The sequence below is a fragment of the Pomacea canaliculata genome, linkage group LG2, assembly GCF_003073045.1.
Source record: "Pomacea canaliculata isolate SZHN2017 linkage group LG2, ASM307304v1, whole genome shotgun sequence".
NCBI lineage: Eukaryota > Metazoa > Mollusca > Gastropoda > Architaenioglossa > Ampullariidae > Pomacea > Pomacea canaliculata.
In genome coordinates this window covers 30,245,668-30,261,779 of record NC_037591.1, presented here as the reverse complement: position 1 = coordinate 30,261,779, position 16,112 = coordinate 30,245,668, and the positions used below count along the sequence as shown (strand labels likewise).

Sequence of the window (16,112 nt, the reverse complement as noted above, 5' to 3'; positions counted from 1 at the left end):
CCATTGGCCTATATTCATGTGAGAGAGAGAGAGTGTGTATGCGTGCATGTGCATTTATATATGTCCATTTATACATGTGTATCTGTATATGTGTGCTTCTTAAAATATGTTTGTAAAGGACTATAATTTTTTTTATTCATTTACATATATATTAGTTTTAAATTAAAATATATCTTTATTAGTAGAAATTTGTCTGCTCACTCAACAATACATGTGAAGTAAAATCTTTCTATATCCTGGCTTCCAGAGCGCAGAGACCAGAGTAAGAGCTATGTCCAACATGGGCATAAGTTGTTGGTGTTGTGTTGACAATGACAGTAGTGTCTTGATTATGTGTTCCTTATTTCTTTATTTACTCAAATTTAGCAGCTCTGTATAGCTGGTATTGTATACTTTCCCTGCCTTGTTGTTTTCCTTTGGATGAAAGCTAGTTATTTTGAAAGTGTATTTTCTAGATTTAGTGTTGTTCTTTATCTTTTTTCCTTTTGTTTTATTGAGTGGTTGGGTGGAGTATGCAATATTTGTATTGAATGTTTCTTTTCTATGGAGTTGTCCTGTGTGTTTTTCTATGGCCACTATCATTCCAAGTAGTAGGCATCAAAAATAGTTTTAAAATCTATAGATTCGCATCTGTTGTATATGCAACATTTTACGCTGCTTTCCCCTAAGTTTTGTGGTCATTTTTTTTAATGACTTTGTTTAATTTTATTCAGTGTAAGCAGGAGAAGCTGTATGGTGTGGTAGGTTTTTTGGTTTCTTGAGCATGTGATTAACTTTGCTGTGCCAGGCTTATACTGCTTATGATGAATTTACATGCCTTGCTTATGGCTTTGGTGCTTACTGTTATCTGCTGAAACTTGACCATATAGTGGGTTTGAAAAAAATCAATTTTATTGTCATAAAGTAAGACAGCAAAGGGCATGGGCATTATTTTTTACCTTCTAGGTTCTTTTCTATTTGATACTTTTTGGGGCTGGTGGCATGAATGGAAATGAGATATTGCAGTTTGAGACAAAATGCAAAGGGTATGCAGATGAACTAAATGAGCTTCACTGTTTATTTAGAGATTTTGCAAGGAAATGTGGAAGTATGCTTGTTGACATCATCATCATCATCATCATCATCATCAATCATCCATCATCAATCATCATCATCTATCAATCATCATCACCATCATCATCATCATCATTCCCTCCCTCTCTCTCCATCATCAAATCAAATCAAAATCAAAATCAAAACAGACTTTATTGTCTGTCGAGGAGACCCAGGACAGAAATTTGTCTTCGCTCACAAGGGCAGGCATATATACTCATACAGACATTTAACACACAGTTAGGAGTAAGCGAAATTCCTGTAGAATTCAAACACGTCAAAAAAACGTAGAGAACGATTGTGAGCCGGGGTCAAGCCACAGAGTAGCGCTCCCTATCATCCATCATCATACATCCTCCTCCTCCATCATCATCCTACCATCCTCCCTCATCATCCCTCATCATCATCATCCATCATCATTCATCCATCATCATCATCCATCATCACTATATTGCTATGAAACTATTCTTCAAGATATTGTGTTTTATGATGCATGTTGGCTTGTATTTCTGTTTCCTATTTTCTAACCTTACTTTTTCTGAGTGCTTACGGTGTGTTAGCTCATTGGATTTGTTTCTTGCTTATCTCAAATGACTACTATTATTTCTGACCATTGTTTTACCAGAATATAACTAGCATTCCTTTTTAAAATTGAAATTTTCAGCATGTTAGTGGTGTCATTCTCTCATTCTTTGTAGGATATTGCATATACATTTCGTATTCAGGACTACTATAATTATCTTTTTATTCTAGTTATTAAAAGTATTTTACAATTATTTTAATGATTAGCTATTAAAACCAAAAGAAATTTTTTACTTGATAATTTTGAACTAGTGTTGTCAGTTTATGGGGATGCTTGACCTGATTGTATAATTAAGTAGCCAGGCTTTTTATTATTTGTATAGCAAAAAATTAGAACAGCATCCATGAACAAGGAATATTATATCACATTATAAACTTTCTTTGCATTGAAAACATACTGTGTCAGTACATGCTTTCATTTTCTAGTTTTTTTAGTACAGGCTGTTTTATTTTACAGCATGTTTCTAATCATTCTTTTATCACCCAGGCTCACAAAAGAAAGAAGAAAGCAGAATTTATCCCATACAGAGACTCAGTGCTGACTTGGCTCCTAAGAGAAAACCTAGGTGTGTGGAATTTTTTTCTTAACTTTTAAAACTAAAACTGTCTTTACACCTTTCTTTTTGGCCTTATCTTCTACCTTTGCATAATTCTATAACTTTAGCATGCTTATAGTTATCACACACATATGCTTGCCTTCTTTACATTACAATTTTTTTCCAGTCTTATTCAGTTTAGAATCTTTGTGATTAATATTTAATTGTCAGCTGTGTAACTCTTCATTTTTGAATTTTACTCCAACCTTTCAATTGTTGCACTCCATAACTGTCTACATGTACAGTTTTCCATGTGCCCTGTATCCTTTCATTGTAATTGTTTATATATTGAGATTAGGTTCATCTCATCTATGGTAATGGAATAAAGGTGGTTTACTGGCTGTGTTTTTAGCATTTTTTTTTTTGCTGCATAAATTTGTGTAAATTTCTGTCGTAAACAATAATTAATATCATGATAACAAATAGGTTGTCTTGTTGGTATTGTAGGTGGTAACTCCAAGACAGCCATGGTTGCTGCCCTTAGTCCTGCTGATATAAACTATGATGAAACACTCAGCACCCTAAGGTGAGTGCCTTGTACACAGACATCACCATGGCAATGTTGAATAGTTTATCAGCTACATTACTAAGGTGTTCTTATTATTTACCTTAAACAATGTAAGTCCAAAAATAAGGAGTTCATAGATAATAATAGAAAATTACACATTTATTCATTGACTGCAAGAAGTGGGCATCTGTAGTGCACAATGAAATAAAAATTTTGTAATTAACTGTTTTTCAGTTTGTTTGCTTTTGTGTTATTTGCAGATATGCTGACCGTGCTAAGCAGATCATGTGCAAAGCTGTTGTTAATGAAGATCCTAATGCTCGCCTTATCCGTGAACTGAAGGATGAGGTGTCCAGACTGCGTGAGCTCCTGGCTGCTGAAGGCATCGACATAGGTGATAGTGAGTACCAGCAATACACTACTGATGTATGTTTATGTATGATTTGCATAGTAGTCCCAAAGCCATTTGATCTTCAGACTGTAAGGTGATTAAATAAATCCACTCAGTTGTTAACTGGTGTCACAAAAAGGTCAAGATTACAGTAGGTATGGAAAATGTCAAAGGAGCTTTGGATTATGTCTGGAATAATTTAGGCCATAACAAATAGCTGAGTATTATTGAGTTTTATATGTACTATAAGAGGCCTTAAAATAACCAAGCGCCTCATCTGGTCTTTATTAGTTTGCAACATTGTAGTTTCCACATCATTTAGCATCAAAGCTGAAACATTATTTTGTCACCAGTGAATCTGCAAGACTTACATGAAGAGAGAGAACGAAACCGGTCACGCAAATCATCTGTGACAATCGAAGGAGAAGATGCCATTGAACGACTAAAAGAGAGTGAAAAGCTGATAGCCGAGTTGAATGAGTCTTGGGAAGAGAAACTGCGTCGAACGGAGGCTATTAGAATAGAACGTGAGGCAGTGCTAGCAGAAATGGGAGTAGCTTTGCGTGAAGATGGTGGTACCATTGGAGTCTTCTCACCAAAAAGGGTAAGCTTCATAATAAGCTTCATAAGCAGTTCTTTTTAGGTTAGTCAAAAATTATGCTCCGCTTATTTTAATTATGCATGATATAGTGACAAATAATGTTTTCCAAAATTTTTGATTTATTAATAATGTAGAGGGCCGGTTGGTAGGTTACAGGTTAGGGCAGAGCTGATAAGAGACAACAGATGTGCTGGAGATTGGAGTAGTTTCACCATTTGAACCACGTCATAGTTGTAATGATGTGCAGATATGGTGGAATAGCGTCGCTTAGAACCCTTACATTGCCCTAACCTGTAACCTACCGACTGCCCCTCAGATTAAGTTACAGCTGTCATTTAGTGGGCTGTAGCTGTTTTATTCCTCTAAATATTGTACTTATTGTATATTGTGCTTCATTGTCATTGTCGTTTAGTAAGAGGGAAAGTAAACATCAAAGTGTCTTAATATTTGTGACACTATTCTCTTGTGTTTATGATACTTATGCATATCTTAATTATCTGAACTAGAAAACTGTATAGAATTAGAAGTTTTCATAAGATTTCTGCTGCTCCAAATCATTTAAATATATTTGTGAAGTGTGACTCCAGTAGCAGTAAAGCAAATATGTTTGTCATGCTGCAGACAGCTCACTTGGTGAATCTTAATGAAGACCCACTCATGTCAGAGTGCCTGCTGTACTATATCAAAGATGGCACCACAAGGTCACTTTTTAATCATTGTTGTTTTTATTTATATGCTTTTATTCATGAAAATCTGCATGACGATACCTATGCAAATAATTTAAGGAAAACAGGATTTATTTTGAGAATGGCCAACTATTACAAAATTGTTAGAGACCAGGACCTAATGCTTGATGCAAGACAATAGTTGAAGACTAAGACTGTACAAAAAGTGCTATAGTAGGGATTAAAACTATTCTTTTCTTGTCCTTAATTTCAGCAACAGGGAAAACAGTTTCACCTGCTAAGTATGGTTAGCTTATGGTTTTCCATCAGTGATGCATCAGTACTTTTTTTTTTCTAGACCTGAACTTCTGCCATTGTCCTACTTCAGACATTAGGTACTGCACATCTGCCATACCTAGTAGTGAACCAAGTTGAGCCATATATGGAAAAAGTCAACAAGAAGATTGAAAAATTATTAACTTGCCAAACATTTGGACACAAGGAACTACATGCAATAAAACTATAAGCTAAAGCATCTTTTTTATAAATTTTTCAAAAATGGTAATCTGATTGATGGAGGACCTGTAACAATGGCAAAAAATAGCCTTTTCTTCCTGAGATATTGGATTTAGCATTTAAAACTGTGGATAAAAATCACTACAATAAAAAAGAACATGTGTTGGAGAGGGTTTAGTAAGGGCATTTTTTTCCCTATAATTACTGTAATATAAGTGAAGATGACTGAAAAGGACTGAGAAAAAAATGTGGTGATAGTGGTAATGACGATGATGGTGAGGATGTTGATAGTCTTAGTAGTTGTAATGCGACCTGTCTTATTACATTTTTCTTTCTATAACTACTGCTCAAAACAGAGTTGGCCGTCATGATGCCCAAAATCCTCAGGATATCCAACTGAGTGGCACCCATATCCTTGAGGAACATTGCTACTTTGAGAGTGTTGATGGTGAGTTTGTGAAAATGCAAGTCAGAATGATTGCTGTTATGCTTTGATGTTCCTGTGAAGATGGTTGTCAAAGATAATGTTTCATTTGTCTCTTTTAGTAGCAGCACTTTTACTGCTCTTTACATCATCAGGCACAGTAATGCTACTACCGTGTGAGGGGGCCATGTGTTATGTGAATGGCCGGCAAGTGACAGAGCCCACAGCCCTAAAGACAGGCTCACGTGTGATCCTTGGCAAACATCATGTCTTCAGATTCAACCACCCACAGCAAGGTCAGTTTTATATACAAGGGAAGTTTTATTGCAACTGTTCATTGTTGTCATAATGAAGCTGGTAATAAGATCATTAAAGACTATGCCATGCTTTTGGCTTAGCTATTTGGGGTTCAGTTACATGAGTTGTGCAGAATCAAGGTCTTAGTTCTTGTTTTTGTTCTCATCCCTGCATTAAAGAAGAATGTAAATTAATTTCTTTTGTGTATGTTGAAGTTGACTTGAGATATGCTTCTCCAAAAGGTTTATTTCTTATTAAATCCTGCTGTCTGAACAACAACAACAACAACAACAACAACAATTAATGTTTATTTAAATTTTAAGCATTGATTTCTACTGCAGAGTAGTAGTATGCAATTTTCTGGCAACTAACAGGGGGTTTTTGTGTGTCAGGAGACCTCAAGATCAACATTTAAAGTACTTTTGATAGACAGTAAGGCTATGATTCTTTCAATGAAGTGCAACTGATGCTGTCCCCATTCTCCTACTGCACTGTGCAATTGTATTTTTCAGCTCGTCAGAGCAGAGCCTTGATGATTGAATCAACAGATACTCTTTCCTGTGAGTCTTCCCTTCTGTAATTGTCTTTGATGTTTTTAAAATGTTTTTGTTATATGCACTTTTTTTTCTCATGGAATGCTTGTGATTTATTTTGTAATTTTTACCACAATTGTGTTAACATATTATGTTGTAGAGTGATCAAAGGTCACATGATGACAGTGATTGCTAATTGGACCCAGTCTCGTAAAGTTGAAAGGAAGACAAACTAAAATCTGTTGTTTTTCTAAGACAGCATCTGTTAAATCTGTTCATGTTCAGTTGTTTTGATAATGAAGTGGCAGTTAAAATCTCACTAAATTCTGCTAAAACAACAGCGGAGCCTGTAGACTGGACGTTTGCTCAACTTGAACTACTGGAAAAACAAGGCATTGACTTGAGGAAGGAGATGGAGCAGAGGTCAGAGCCACTTGAATTTATTTCCTGCTGTGTGTCAATTATTCTTGTTTAAGTCTGATATTCTTCCAGATTTTATTATGTTTGTTGATCCCTTTTTTCAGTGCCTGTATCAGTAGAACAATGCTGTCCATTAAAGTGAAATTAATTCCTTGTTCCATTTGTGACCATTATACAGATTTCCATGAATATGTTTCTTTGTAGAGAACATCTAGCACTTCTAGTCATTGCTGGGAGGTATTTTTAGCTCCTTTGTATAGAAGACCACTAGAAAAATAACAGAATGTTGATAGAAAAGATGTGTCATGTCTGTAAGATTTTCTAATGATAAAAGTAATTGGCTTTTTAACAGACTTATGAATCTTGAAGAACAATATCGTAAAGAAAAGGAGGAAGCTGACTTGCTGTTTGAACAGCAACGCCAAGTATGTATTTCATCTGTGCTTATTTTATAGGTTGGTGGGTGTGGATTTGCATAAAATACATCTGAGTGTGTGAGTGAGTTCGAATATGTTTTTCAGTTTCAGTTGCAGCAGTGTACACTTGATTTAAAAATAATTTTTTGCTGGTCTTTAAATAGAAATATTTTACACTCCCAGTCACATGCTTACATATAAATCCTTTCACACCCATGCAGACACATTAACACTAGCATTCATATAAGTTCACAAAATATTTACACACATTCTGACATTTATGTTATTCATGGACAAAATAAATAGAGTGTCAAGTACTGCTTTATCTCAAAATGGTTTAAAGGTCTTGGATTTCTACGGCAGCTTTCTGTTGACAGGATTATGAAAATCGTATCCAGACCCTGCAGGAGCAGGTAGAACGACATTCCATGATTTCCAGTGTGGCTACCACAGACTTCCTGCGTGAGGAGGAGGAGGAGGAAGAAGGTGGGAAATAGTGCTAGGAAACTGACTCTTGACTCAAGTCTCAATGTGTTAATTTTAGGAGGTAGCTCTTTGTCCTGTGTTTAGTAAATGACATACAGAGTCTATCAGCCTTGAATGTTGCACCAGCAAGGAGGCTCACACCATTACCCATGGTTCACGTATAATCACATCAGCAAAATTTATTAGATCGTGTCACTAGGTGGCATCTATGAATCAGATCTTCAAAATATTGTCAGGCTGTTTGTCCCATTTGTTCACAGAGGTGAAGTGGACTGATCGTGAGAAAGAACTAGCTTCATGGGGATTCCGAAAGTGGAAGTACCATCAGTTCACATCACTGAGGGTCAGTAAACTTCAATTTTTTGTGGCCTTCACTTTTCCAGTTTTCAAGGAATATACCATTGAAAACTTACATCATTGTTTACTGATCTCTTGTGCTAATGTACATTATCTTAGATGAATGTATAACAAGATATATGAAATATCTTCAGCTGACAAGAAAGTAACAAAAAGAATCATTTGTTCAAAGTGCTCTTTGTAAAGTTTACAAAAAAAAATACAAGTGATAATCTTTGCTTTTTTTCCTCCCCCAAAGGATGATCTGTGGGGAAATGCTATTTTCCTCAAGGAGGCTAATGCTATAAGTGTGGAACTGAACAAAAAGGTAAACAAGTGTGGATGTCATGTGTATGAGAGAATGATAAGCAACCATGCATATGTGAATGCATTTAGATATAGATATTGTCTTTTAGGACATTATGGGGTTGTATATATTTGCTTGAAAGAGACTATTGAAACTAACGTTTATAGAAGATTTTGTGTTTTTTACTCACATGAGTGCTGAAGTGAAACGGAAATACCATCATGCATGTGGATGCATTTATAATTCTGCAGCTGACTCAGTCATCAGAGACTTTTAACATCACTTATTAACTTTGTTCAGGTGCAGTTCCAGTTTGTACTTCTGACTGATACTCTGTACTCACCGTTACCTCCTGATCTCTTGCCCTCTGACCACACCCGGGGTCAAACTGATGAACCTCGACCTTTCCCACGCACAGTCGTGGCTGTGGAGGTTCAGGATACCAAAAATGGAGCCACACACTACTGGTCCTTGGAGAAGCTGAGGTATTTAAACTTTCTTTCTTAACCCTGCCAGTGTTCCCATTGTGCAGTTTGTTGGAAGATTTAGTTCAATTTCATTTGCTAATACTCACTCCACCTCTCCCATCCCATTGTGCAGTATGTGAGAAAATGTATTTCACCTTTTCCAACTCTTTGCCTACTCCAGCCATTTAGATTGTCTTTTTATTTATTTATACAGCCTTGTTGTTGAACAGGGAGCAAAGTTTTAGTTTTGGAATTTTCCCTTATAATCTTAATGATAATAAGCTTAGCAAATGAAATTAGTGAAGACTGAAATAGGAAGAGCTTTAGAGGATGAGACTTTTATAAGCATAGAGCTTCTTAATGATTGTTTGTGAAACACCACCTTCACGGTCATCTAATTCTCAGATTTGGTCTTATATTTCTAAAAGATAATTTGTTGGAAATTTAAAGTCTGTATCAGCAGACGAATTAAACTAGATGAAGAATAGCCATTGACATATAGTTTCAACAGTCATATGATTGCGATAACTATAGATTACCGCTGAAGAATTCTTGTCAGCTACTTGTTATAGCACACATAGCGATGATAGTACAGTTTTAGTTTTCATTATATTCTTTTCTAGAATTTATACTGTTAACATAGCAAATTTTTCTGTGTTTACTAATCTATGTTTATTCATCTCGTCCACATAATAATAAGATTTTCATCATGTATACATTTTTTGCATGCTCTGTCTTTCATTTTTGGCACCTTCCCTCCAGCCATTTTCTCTGCACTTTTTTATTAATATGGGGTCATATGGTTTACATTCTTCTCTACTTTCCATCTGGCTGTCCATTTGTCATGCTGCTCTGCATGGGCAAAGTTTGGAACTTACACCCCTTTGAATGTTCACAGTTTTGTGTAGTATAGATTTAAAAAAAAATAGTGACAGCAGTAAATGGAGTTGTACCCCAGACACTTTTTTTCCAGCATTTTTTCCTCTAAATATAATAACTTTTCCCATTATTCACAATTCCCATTTACATTTTCTGGGTCTTTACAAAACCAACTGAGCATGAGTTCCAACCTTTGTCAGCTGCATCCATGGGTTTCAGCTCCAGTGTTTGCAGTGACTTGCAGTATGGCATGGTTGGTGGTGAAAACAAAGACTGATTTTGTTTTTAATTTTTTTTTTTAATGTTGATCAAACTTAATTGCATGCTTATAACTGGACATCAAATCTGATCTAGTGACCCATTTTGCTTTTGATTTAATCAGCAGTTTCATTACACAAAATCAGGCATTTTGGGTGTTTTTTTTAATTAACCATTGACACAAAAGCTTCATTAAAATGGCATTTTGTGTGTGTGTAACTGATTTATTTAAGTTATATTTGGTCAGTTGTGCTAAATTGTTTGCACGTAATATGTGGATATTCTAGTTTTCCCATGATATTGTGTTTTTTGGGCAAAGACAGAAAATCTTTCATATAGTGTCCACATTACTGTATCCATCTGCACCTAATGCACATTTTAAAGGTTTTTCTTAGGTTCTTTTTCACCATTTACTACTTTGCACACTAGCATGTCATAGTCTTTCATGATGTTAAGGATTGATTTTTTTAAAAACAAGTTTTTGATGAAGAGCATTTAGTTGAAAGAAAACAGATCAAAAGATGGTTCTCAAGACATATACTATTTTTATCCTGCACGCTGCTTTGTTAGACATCGGTTGGAACTCATGCGGTCAGTGTACAATGAGGATCTCTCCCCGGACACACCTGAGGCGAAACAGGACATTTTTCACTGTCTGTCCGCCTGTGGCCAGCAGAACGTCTTTAATTTCAGAAACCTCATTCCATCCAGGTCAGCTGACCCTGGTCTGTTGTGAGGCTGGTGTCATTTTATGTCAGTGGATGGTTCAAGCCTCATTTCATGTTTGGTTCTTGTGCACAAATTTTAGCATGCTCTCAGTTCAAGCTCATGTTTTTTTTCTATACATCATTTGTAATTATTTTTCATAAACAAAACAAAACAAAAAAGTAGAAAACAAAAGAAACTAGCAGAAATTAAAGTACATGTATAAAGTTTAGAATTGTAACTTACAGCAAGTTATCCCTATTTATGAATATTTGTTCTTTTATTTTGCCAATATTTAAGGAAGTTTCTTGTAGTATTTCTTTTAAGGGGCCAACGCAGCCGACAAGGCTGCCTACTGAGAGCGGTTTTTTTTTTTAAGCATGGTACAGAGGTCATAGTTGCCAGTTGTCAATTAAACATAAATAAGCTCTAGTGTTTACTTTTCTGTGTACTATAAGTAGCTAGCACTTTAGGATTCAACAGAAGTTTTGGAGAAACCATGCCATTAGTTGTAACATGTACATAGCTGTTGTTGCAGATTGACTACTAAAACAAAAAAGTACAGTGGAAAAACTATAACCATAACTAGGCCTGTAAACATATTGATTGATGCATGTGTTTGAATTAGTGAAGGATTATTAATAGTCACTGTTAAGGGTTCTTTTCTGTAAATGGTTTACTTTATAGTTGGACTAAACTAGTAATCCAGTATTATTAACAATTTTTGCCATCATTATTCAAAATTTATTTCAAAATTTTGGTTTACTTGTTGTCAGTGGCATAATCATATTTATACAGTTGAAAACAAATTTTAAAGAAAACTGCAAATGTGAATGCTATGTTTTCAGTTGCATTATATTTGTACATATGTGCTTTTGTTTTGCAAGTTTAAAGAAAATTAGATCTCATAACTGACCCCTAAGGATCATCTTATTGTATACTTTTGTCAGCATTAACTTTCTTTTATGCTTGTCTAATATCTCATCCCCTTGTAGTTGTAAAGTTACAGATTATTCATTACTTACCAGTAAATTCTATGCCAGTTCAATATCTTAGTGTATCCTAGTTAATAGATGATTTTTAAGTGGCCAAGAAATACAGTAATTCAGTGATAAAGAATGAATCAAATCTATTTTCAGGTTATACTCTTTTTTCCCAACATTTTAAGTGTCTGAGGCTTCCTTTTGCTTATGTGCTTTAATTGTAAATCTTTTGTTTGCTTTGCACAATATAAAGCATCTCTATCTGTCTCTCAATCTCACACACACACACATGCAGGGAGAGAAACTGCATTCATGGAATGCATTTACAGTAAACCAATGTACACCTTAAGCTCTCATCATGTGTACTGTAAAATTACAAGAGCATTTTTTTGTTGTTGTAATCTTTCCTACCTACTTTTGTGTGTAAATACCTTGAGTTTATGCACAAAGCAATGTAATCTTATTATAACATTATAGTTATTTTATTCTTAATGAAATTGATATAAAGTGGTCACTGTTTACTCTGGTGTGATTTATTGAAATTGTAATTTTTATTTTCATGGATGCAGCAACTTTATTACCTCTATAGGAAATTTTTAAAAAAAAGCATTGAAAATTTGGGATAGTTTCATGCTGTAATACATGAGATTGCCAATCTACCAGGAAACACATTTTCTTTTTTATTTGAGTACTCTGATCATTCTTATTTTCTGGCAGACAAAGGCTGGAACTAATGCGGGAGATGTACCACAATGAAGCAGAGTTATCACCAACATCACCAGAACCAACCATTGACACTATGACTGGTGGAGACCCATTTTATGATCGCTTTCCTTGGTTCAGGCTTGTTGGCAGGTGAGTTCTTCAATAACAAGTCTTAAAATTTGTGTGGCTACCTAGGCAACAGATGTATGAGTACACTGGAAAGATATTATGTCTGTTATATAGACATGAGATAAAAGATATAATGTATGAATAGACTAAACATAGATGTAAGAAAAAAGACAGAATGTGATAACATGAGGAGACATGTATATTATTCTGGGCAATACAAAAAACTTAATATAACATATTTTGGATACATTCTTTTTTTACGTATATTTCCAATGATTTTTAACTGATAAGAGATTTTCCATTAATATGTTTTCTGCATGAAATTACTTTAATTTTGAGCTGTTGGTGAAAGGTTCAGTAGAAGGTGTAAGTATCAGAGTGTTTTCAAATATTTTATATTCACAATTATGAAATGTTCTCATGGCAGGGCTTTTGTGTACCTGAGTAATCTTTACTACCCTGTACCTCTTGTCCATCGTGTGGCAATCGTAAATGATAAAGGTGATGTCAAGGGATATTTAAGAGTTGCAGTTCAAGCCATCACAGGTAAGTCAGCTTTAGCTGAGTCGTGCTGTTTGTGACACCTGGAATAATCATAGCTTTATGTTCATGGAATTATGTGCATTTTTGCAAATATACTTACAAGTGTATCTTATTATTTGTATGCATGTGTGAATAGACATAATGTGGTGACTCATTCACATTTGCCCCTTGATGCCCTCATGAAAAGCAAAATAAAAAATTTGATTAAACATAGTTAAGTGTTTATAAAGATAGGTAACAGTGTACAGGTGATCTCATGTCTATAATTCACCGTTCAGAGAAGGAAGACACTCCTGATTTCTCCACTGGCATCAAACAGTCAGGAAATGCCAAGATCACTTTCAAGGATGAAGACTATTTTATCAAGGTTTGTGAACATTTTGTTAGCGCTTTTATAACATTTTCATATGGAACGCTGCATCAAAGGTGTTTACTGGAGAGCACTGACTGCTGTGAATAAGCAAAGATCATCTTTTTACCCATTTGAAAGGTAGAACAAGTGTACTAAGGCATGCAGCTTTGAAATGATGATAGTTTCTGCCTTTGGAAATAATTACTTAATTGAAAACACAAATAGAAGTATTTCAAATGCCATGCTGCAGTTTTTTTTCCAGAGAGAGTTTTGAATGAATATGTGCATTATGTGCAATTTGCTTATGTGTTAGTGTAAATTTACAGCACCCACAGGATGCCTCAACAGTTCCTATAGTTACAAAGAGGGCTGATCAGTCCCAAGACAAAGTGTCCTCTCAGGAGGAGCTTCGTATTGTTGAGGGCCAGGGTCAGGGAATGGACAACTCAATCCTTATAAGTGGTAAGCATTATGGTCTATAAATGTTGAATTACATATCATATTATATAAGACTGAAGTTTGATTGGTAACCTGTTGAGATGTACTTTTTTTTTCTGTTAGCACAAAGTGGTTTGGGAATGTGCACATGATTGTGTTGCTAAATTCCAGGGGAATTGATCCCTGTCACTCATCTAACTGATCTATACATCTTTGCTTACATGTCTTTGATGTGCACTTTATCTTGCAGAAGATGTTAATGAGGGAGCAGAAGTGGATTACTGCCCTCAGATTAATGTGAAAGAATTACCTGAACATCTTCAGCTGGGATCACAGTTCCAGTTTCGAGTCACTGTTCTTCAGGCATCTTGCATCTCACCAGAGTATGCTGACATCTTCTGTCAGTTCAAGTATGTTTCCCTTTCTAAAGGTTTTTTTCAAACAGTCATTCAAAGTGTTTTCTTGTTTTCTGTCACCTTTATCTGTTGTATTGCATTTCTGTGTCACCTCCTGGTTCTCACTTTTGCCTTGGTAGAGAAATTTATAAATGGTATGGGCTGGAGGAATAAAATGGTATGAAATGTTGTCTCACCACTGTAAAGCTTAACATACTAAGCTAACAAGCACAGGAGAAAATAAAGAGAGGTGCTGTTCAAATAGCACTCATTTTTTTCATGTTCATTTTTTTTAAATCTCATTTGCTGGTACTCTCTCCCCTTTCATACCCATCACTTATTCACCATAGAATCCTTTTAACATCTTTCATGAGCACTACTAACAGCAATCCAGATCATACTAGTCCATTTACTAACTGCTTTGGTCCTCTTCCACTGAATGTAGTGCATATTCAGTCATCACTGTTGTTTGCCTTATTCTTGTGCATCTTTTAGTACTTTGTCAGTGCTTTTCATCCATCCATGCCATTGAATGCTGTCCATCAAGTGTTGAGGATATACTCCTTCATGAGAATGATCATGTGCATTTATCATGCATTTATTGTTATTATTAATAGCAATGTTATTATTTCTGCAGCTTTCTTCACCGACATGATGAGGCGTTCTCCACAGAACCTCTGAAAAACACAGGCAAAGGCCCACCACTTGGTTTTTATCATGTGCAAAATGTAAGAAGCACTGTTCTATTTCAACCAGTCCATATCTTGGATTAGTCAGTGATCTTTGTATCAAGATATTTTATATACAGAAGCCCCTGAAATGAAATAGAATGCAAATAAATTTGTGCTTGTGCATGTGTGCGTATGTGTCTACGTGTGTCTGCACATGCACATGCTTTACAAATGACCTCCATACATTTTCTTGGCTTTTATTTGGCACTGTTCATGGATTTGCAGTTTACAGTATGTGTGACGAAGTCATTTATTGACTACATCAAGACTCAGCCTCTGGTCTTTGAAGTATTGGGCCATTACCAACAGCACCCCTTGCATGATCAGGCCAGAGAGACACCTTAGTAAGTTACAGTGCTTTGGGATAGCATGTGTGGAATGTAAAGTATTGTGTAAATCATAAACGATGATCTATTATAGTACTATGGCCTTACAGCTTGCCTCATCCTCACCTCTTGGTAATTGTTTACTGATGCAAATAATGAGGGATTATGAGGGATTTAATTTATTTTAATGGGTGACGAGAGGTGAAAAATTTTGAACCAGCGGATAGATTGGGATAAGTGTTGGTAATTTTCCTGTACAGTGTACGCCCACCTCCACGTCGCAGTTTTCCATCTTCTTTGCCTGTCTCCAAACCGGTGCCATCACCCAAATATGGGCTTATTACAGCACCCAGGTTAGTTACCGTTTTGGATATGTTTGATGTTGTATATCTCACATGCTGTCATGGAAACTGGTAAGATCTTAAAACCTGTTATTCAGTTGTTGTCCTTAGTAGATGCAGTGTATTTTGTTTTTGTTGGGTTTTTTTTTTCTTTTCCATGTCAGGAACACATCAATATGCCCTGAACAGTGGATTGGAGGTTGGGGGATAATGTAGCAAATTTGGTTTCCTCATTTCATTTGTACTTAGTCATAATTTTGTTTGGTTTTTGTTTTTTTTATGCAAAAGTATAGCTTTATGGAGGCTCTTAAATCTACATGATCTGTTATCAAATTTAATAGCGCTTTACAGCTGGAAGTCTTTTTTCCAAGATCTTTAGGTTTTGGGGGATAAAATTAATTTAAAAAAATTGGATTTGGTTACTATGTTTAGACTTAAATATATAAAAGAACATTAACATTTAAAAAATAATACTTGAAATGGTTCATCATTAAAAAGTAACTTAAAAAAAAACAACTAATGAGCTTGTTTTTCAAACCAATGATATTTTCACATTCTCATTTTGTCATTCATCACATTATTTGCCATTTCTTTTTTTGTGGTTGATTTGTTAAAATAAAATTTAATTTAAAACTATTGCTTTGACTTTTATTTTCTATTCTCTCACTCCCAATGCTTTAGTTGATCACT

At 35.2% G+C, this 16,112-nt stretch overlaps 1 protein-coding gene across 15 annotated transcripts in view; it reads left to right on the top strand.

The window, feature by feature from the left end:
• LOC112556344 (kinesin-like protein unc-104) overlaps positions 1-16,112 on the top strand; it is a 39,610-nt gene that overhangs the window by 8,980 nt on the left and 14,518 nt on the right. For 10 of the 15 annotated variants that reach the window (XM_025225254.1, XM_025225253.1, XM_025225252.1 and 7 more), the window contains 24 exons: positions 714-740; positions 2,162-2,240; positions 2,718-2,796; positions 3,039-3,178; positions 3,523-3,773; positions 4,392-4,471; positions 5,308-5,399; positions 5,531-5,671; positions 6,185-6,232; positions 6,547-6,628; positions 6,978-7,050; positions 7,419-7,527; positions 7,788-7,870; positions 8,123-8,191; positions 8,471-8,655; positions 10,345-10,485; positions 12,180-12,317; positions 12,724-12,842; positions 13,118-13,206; positions 13,518-13,653; positions 13,880-14,039; positions 14,662-14,752; positions 14,981-15,099; positions 15,342-15,434. In XM_025225254.1, the coding sequence (XP_025081039.1) occupies positions 714-740; positions 2,162-2,240; positions 2,718-2,796; positions 3,039-3,178; positions 3,523-3,773; positions 4,392-4,471; positions 5,308-5,399; positions 5,531-5,671; positions 6,185-6,232; positions 6,547-6,628; positions 6,978-7,050; positions 7,419-7,527; positions 7,788-7,870; positions 8,123-8,191; positions 8,471-8,655; positions 10,345-10,485; positions 12,180-12,317; positions 12,724-12,842; positions 13,118-13,206; positions 13,518-13,653; positions 13,880-14,039; positions 14,662-14,752; positions 14,981-15,099; positions 15,342-15,434 (2,624 nt within the window). Of the gene's footprint in view, positions 1-247; positions 263-713; positions 741-2,161; positions 2,241-2,717; positions 2,797-3,038; positions 3,179-3,522; positions 3,774-4,391; positions 4,472-5,307; positions 5,400-5,530; positions 5,672-6,184; positions 6,233-6,546; positions 6,629-6,977; positions 7,051-7,418; positions 7,528-7,787; positions 7,871-8,122; positions 8,192-8,470; positions 8,656-10,344; positions 10,486-12,179; positions 12,318-12,723; positions 12,843-13,117; positions 13,207-13,517; positions 13,654-13,879; positions 14,040-14,661; positions 14,753-14,980; positions 15,100-15,341; positions 15,435-16,112 lie in introns of all 15 variants that reach the window. The other 5 variants (XM_025225258.1, XM_025225257.1, XM_025225256.1 and 2 more) reach the window with 2 other exon arrangements.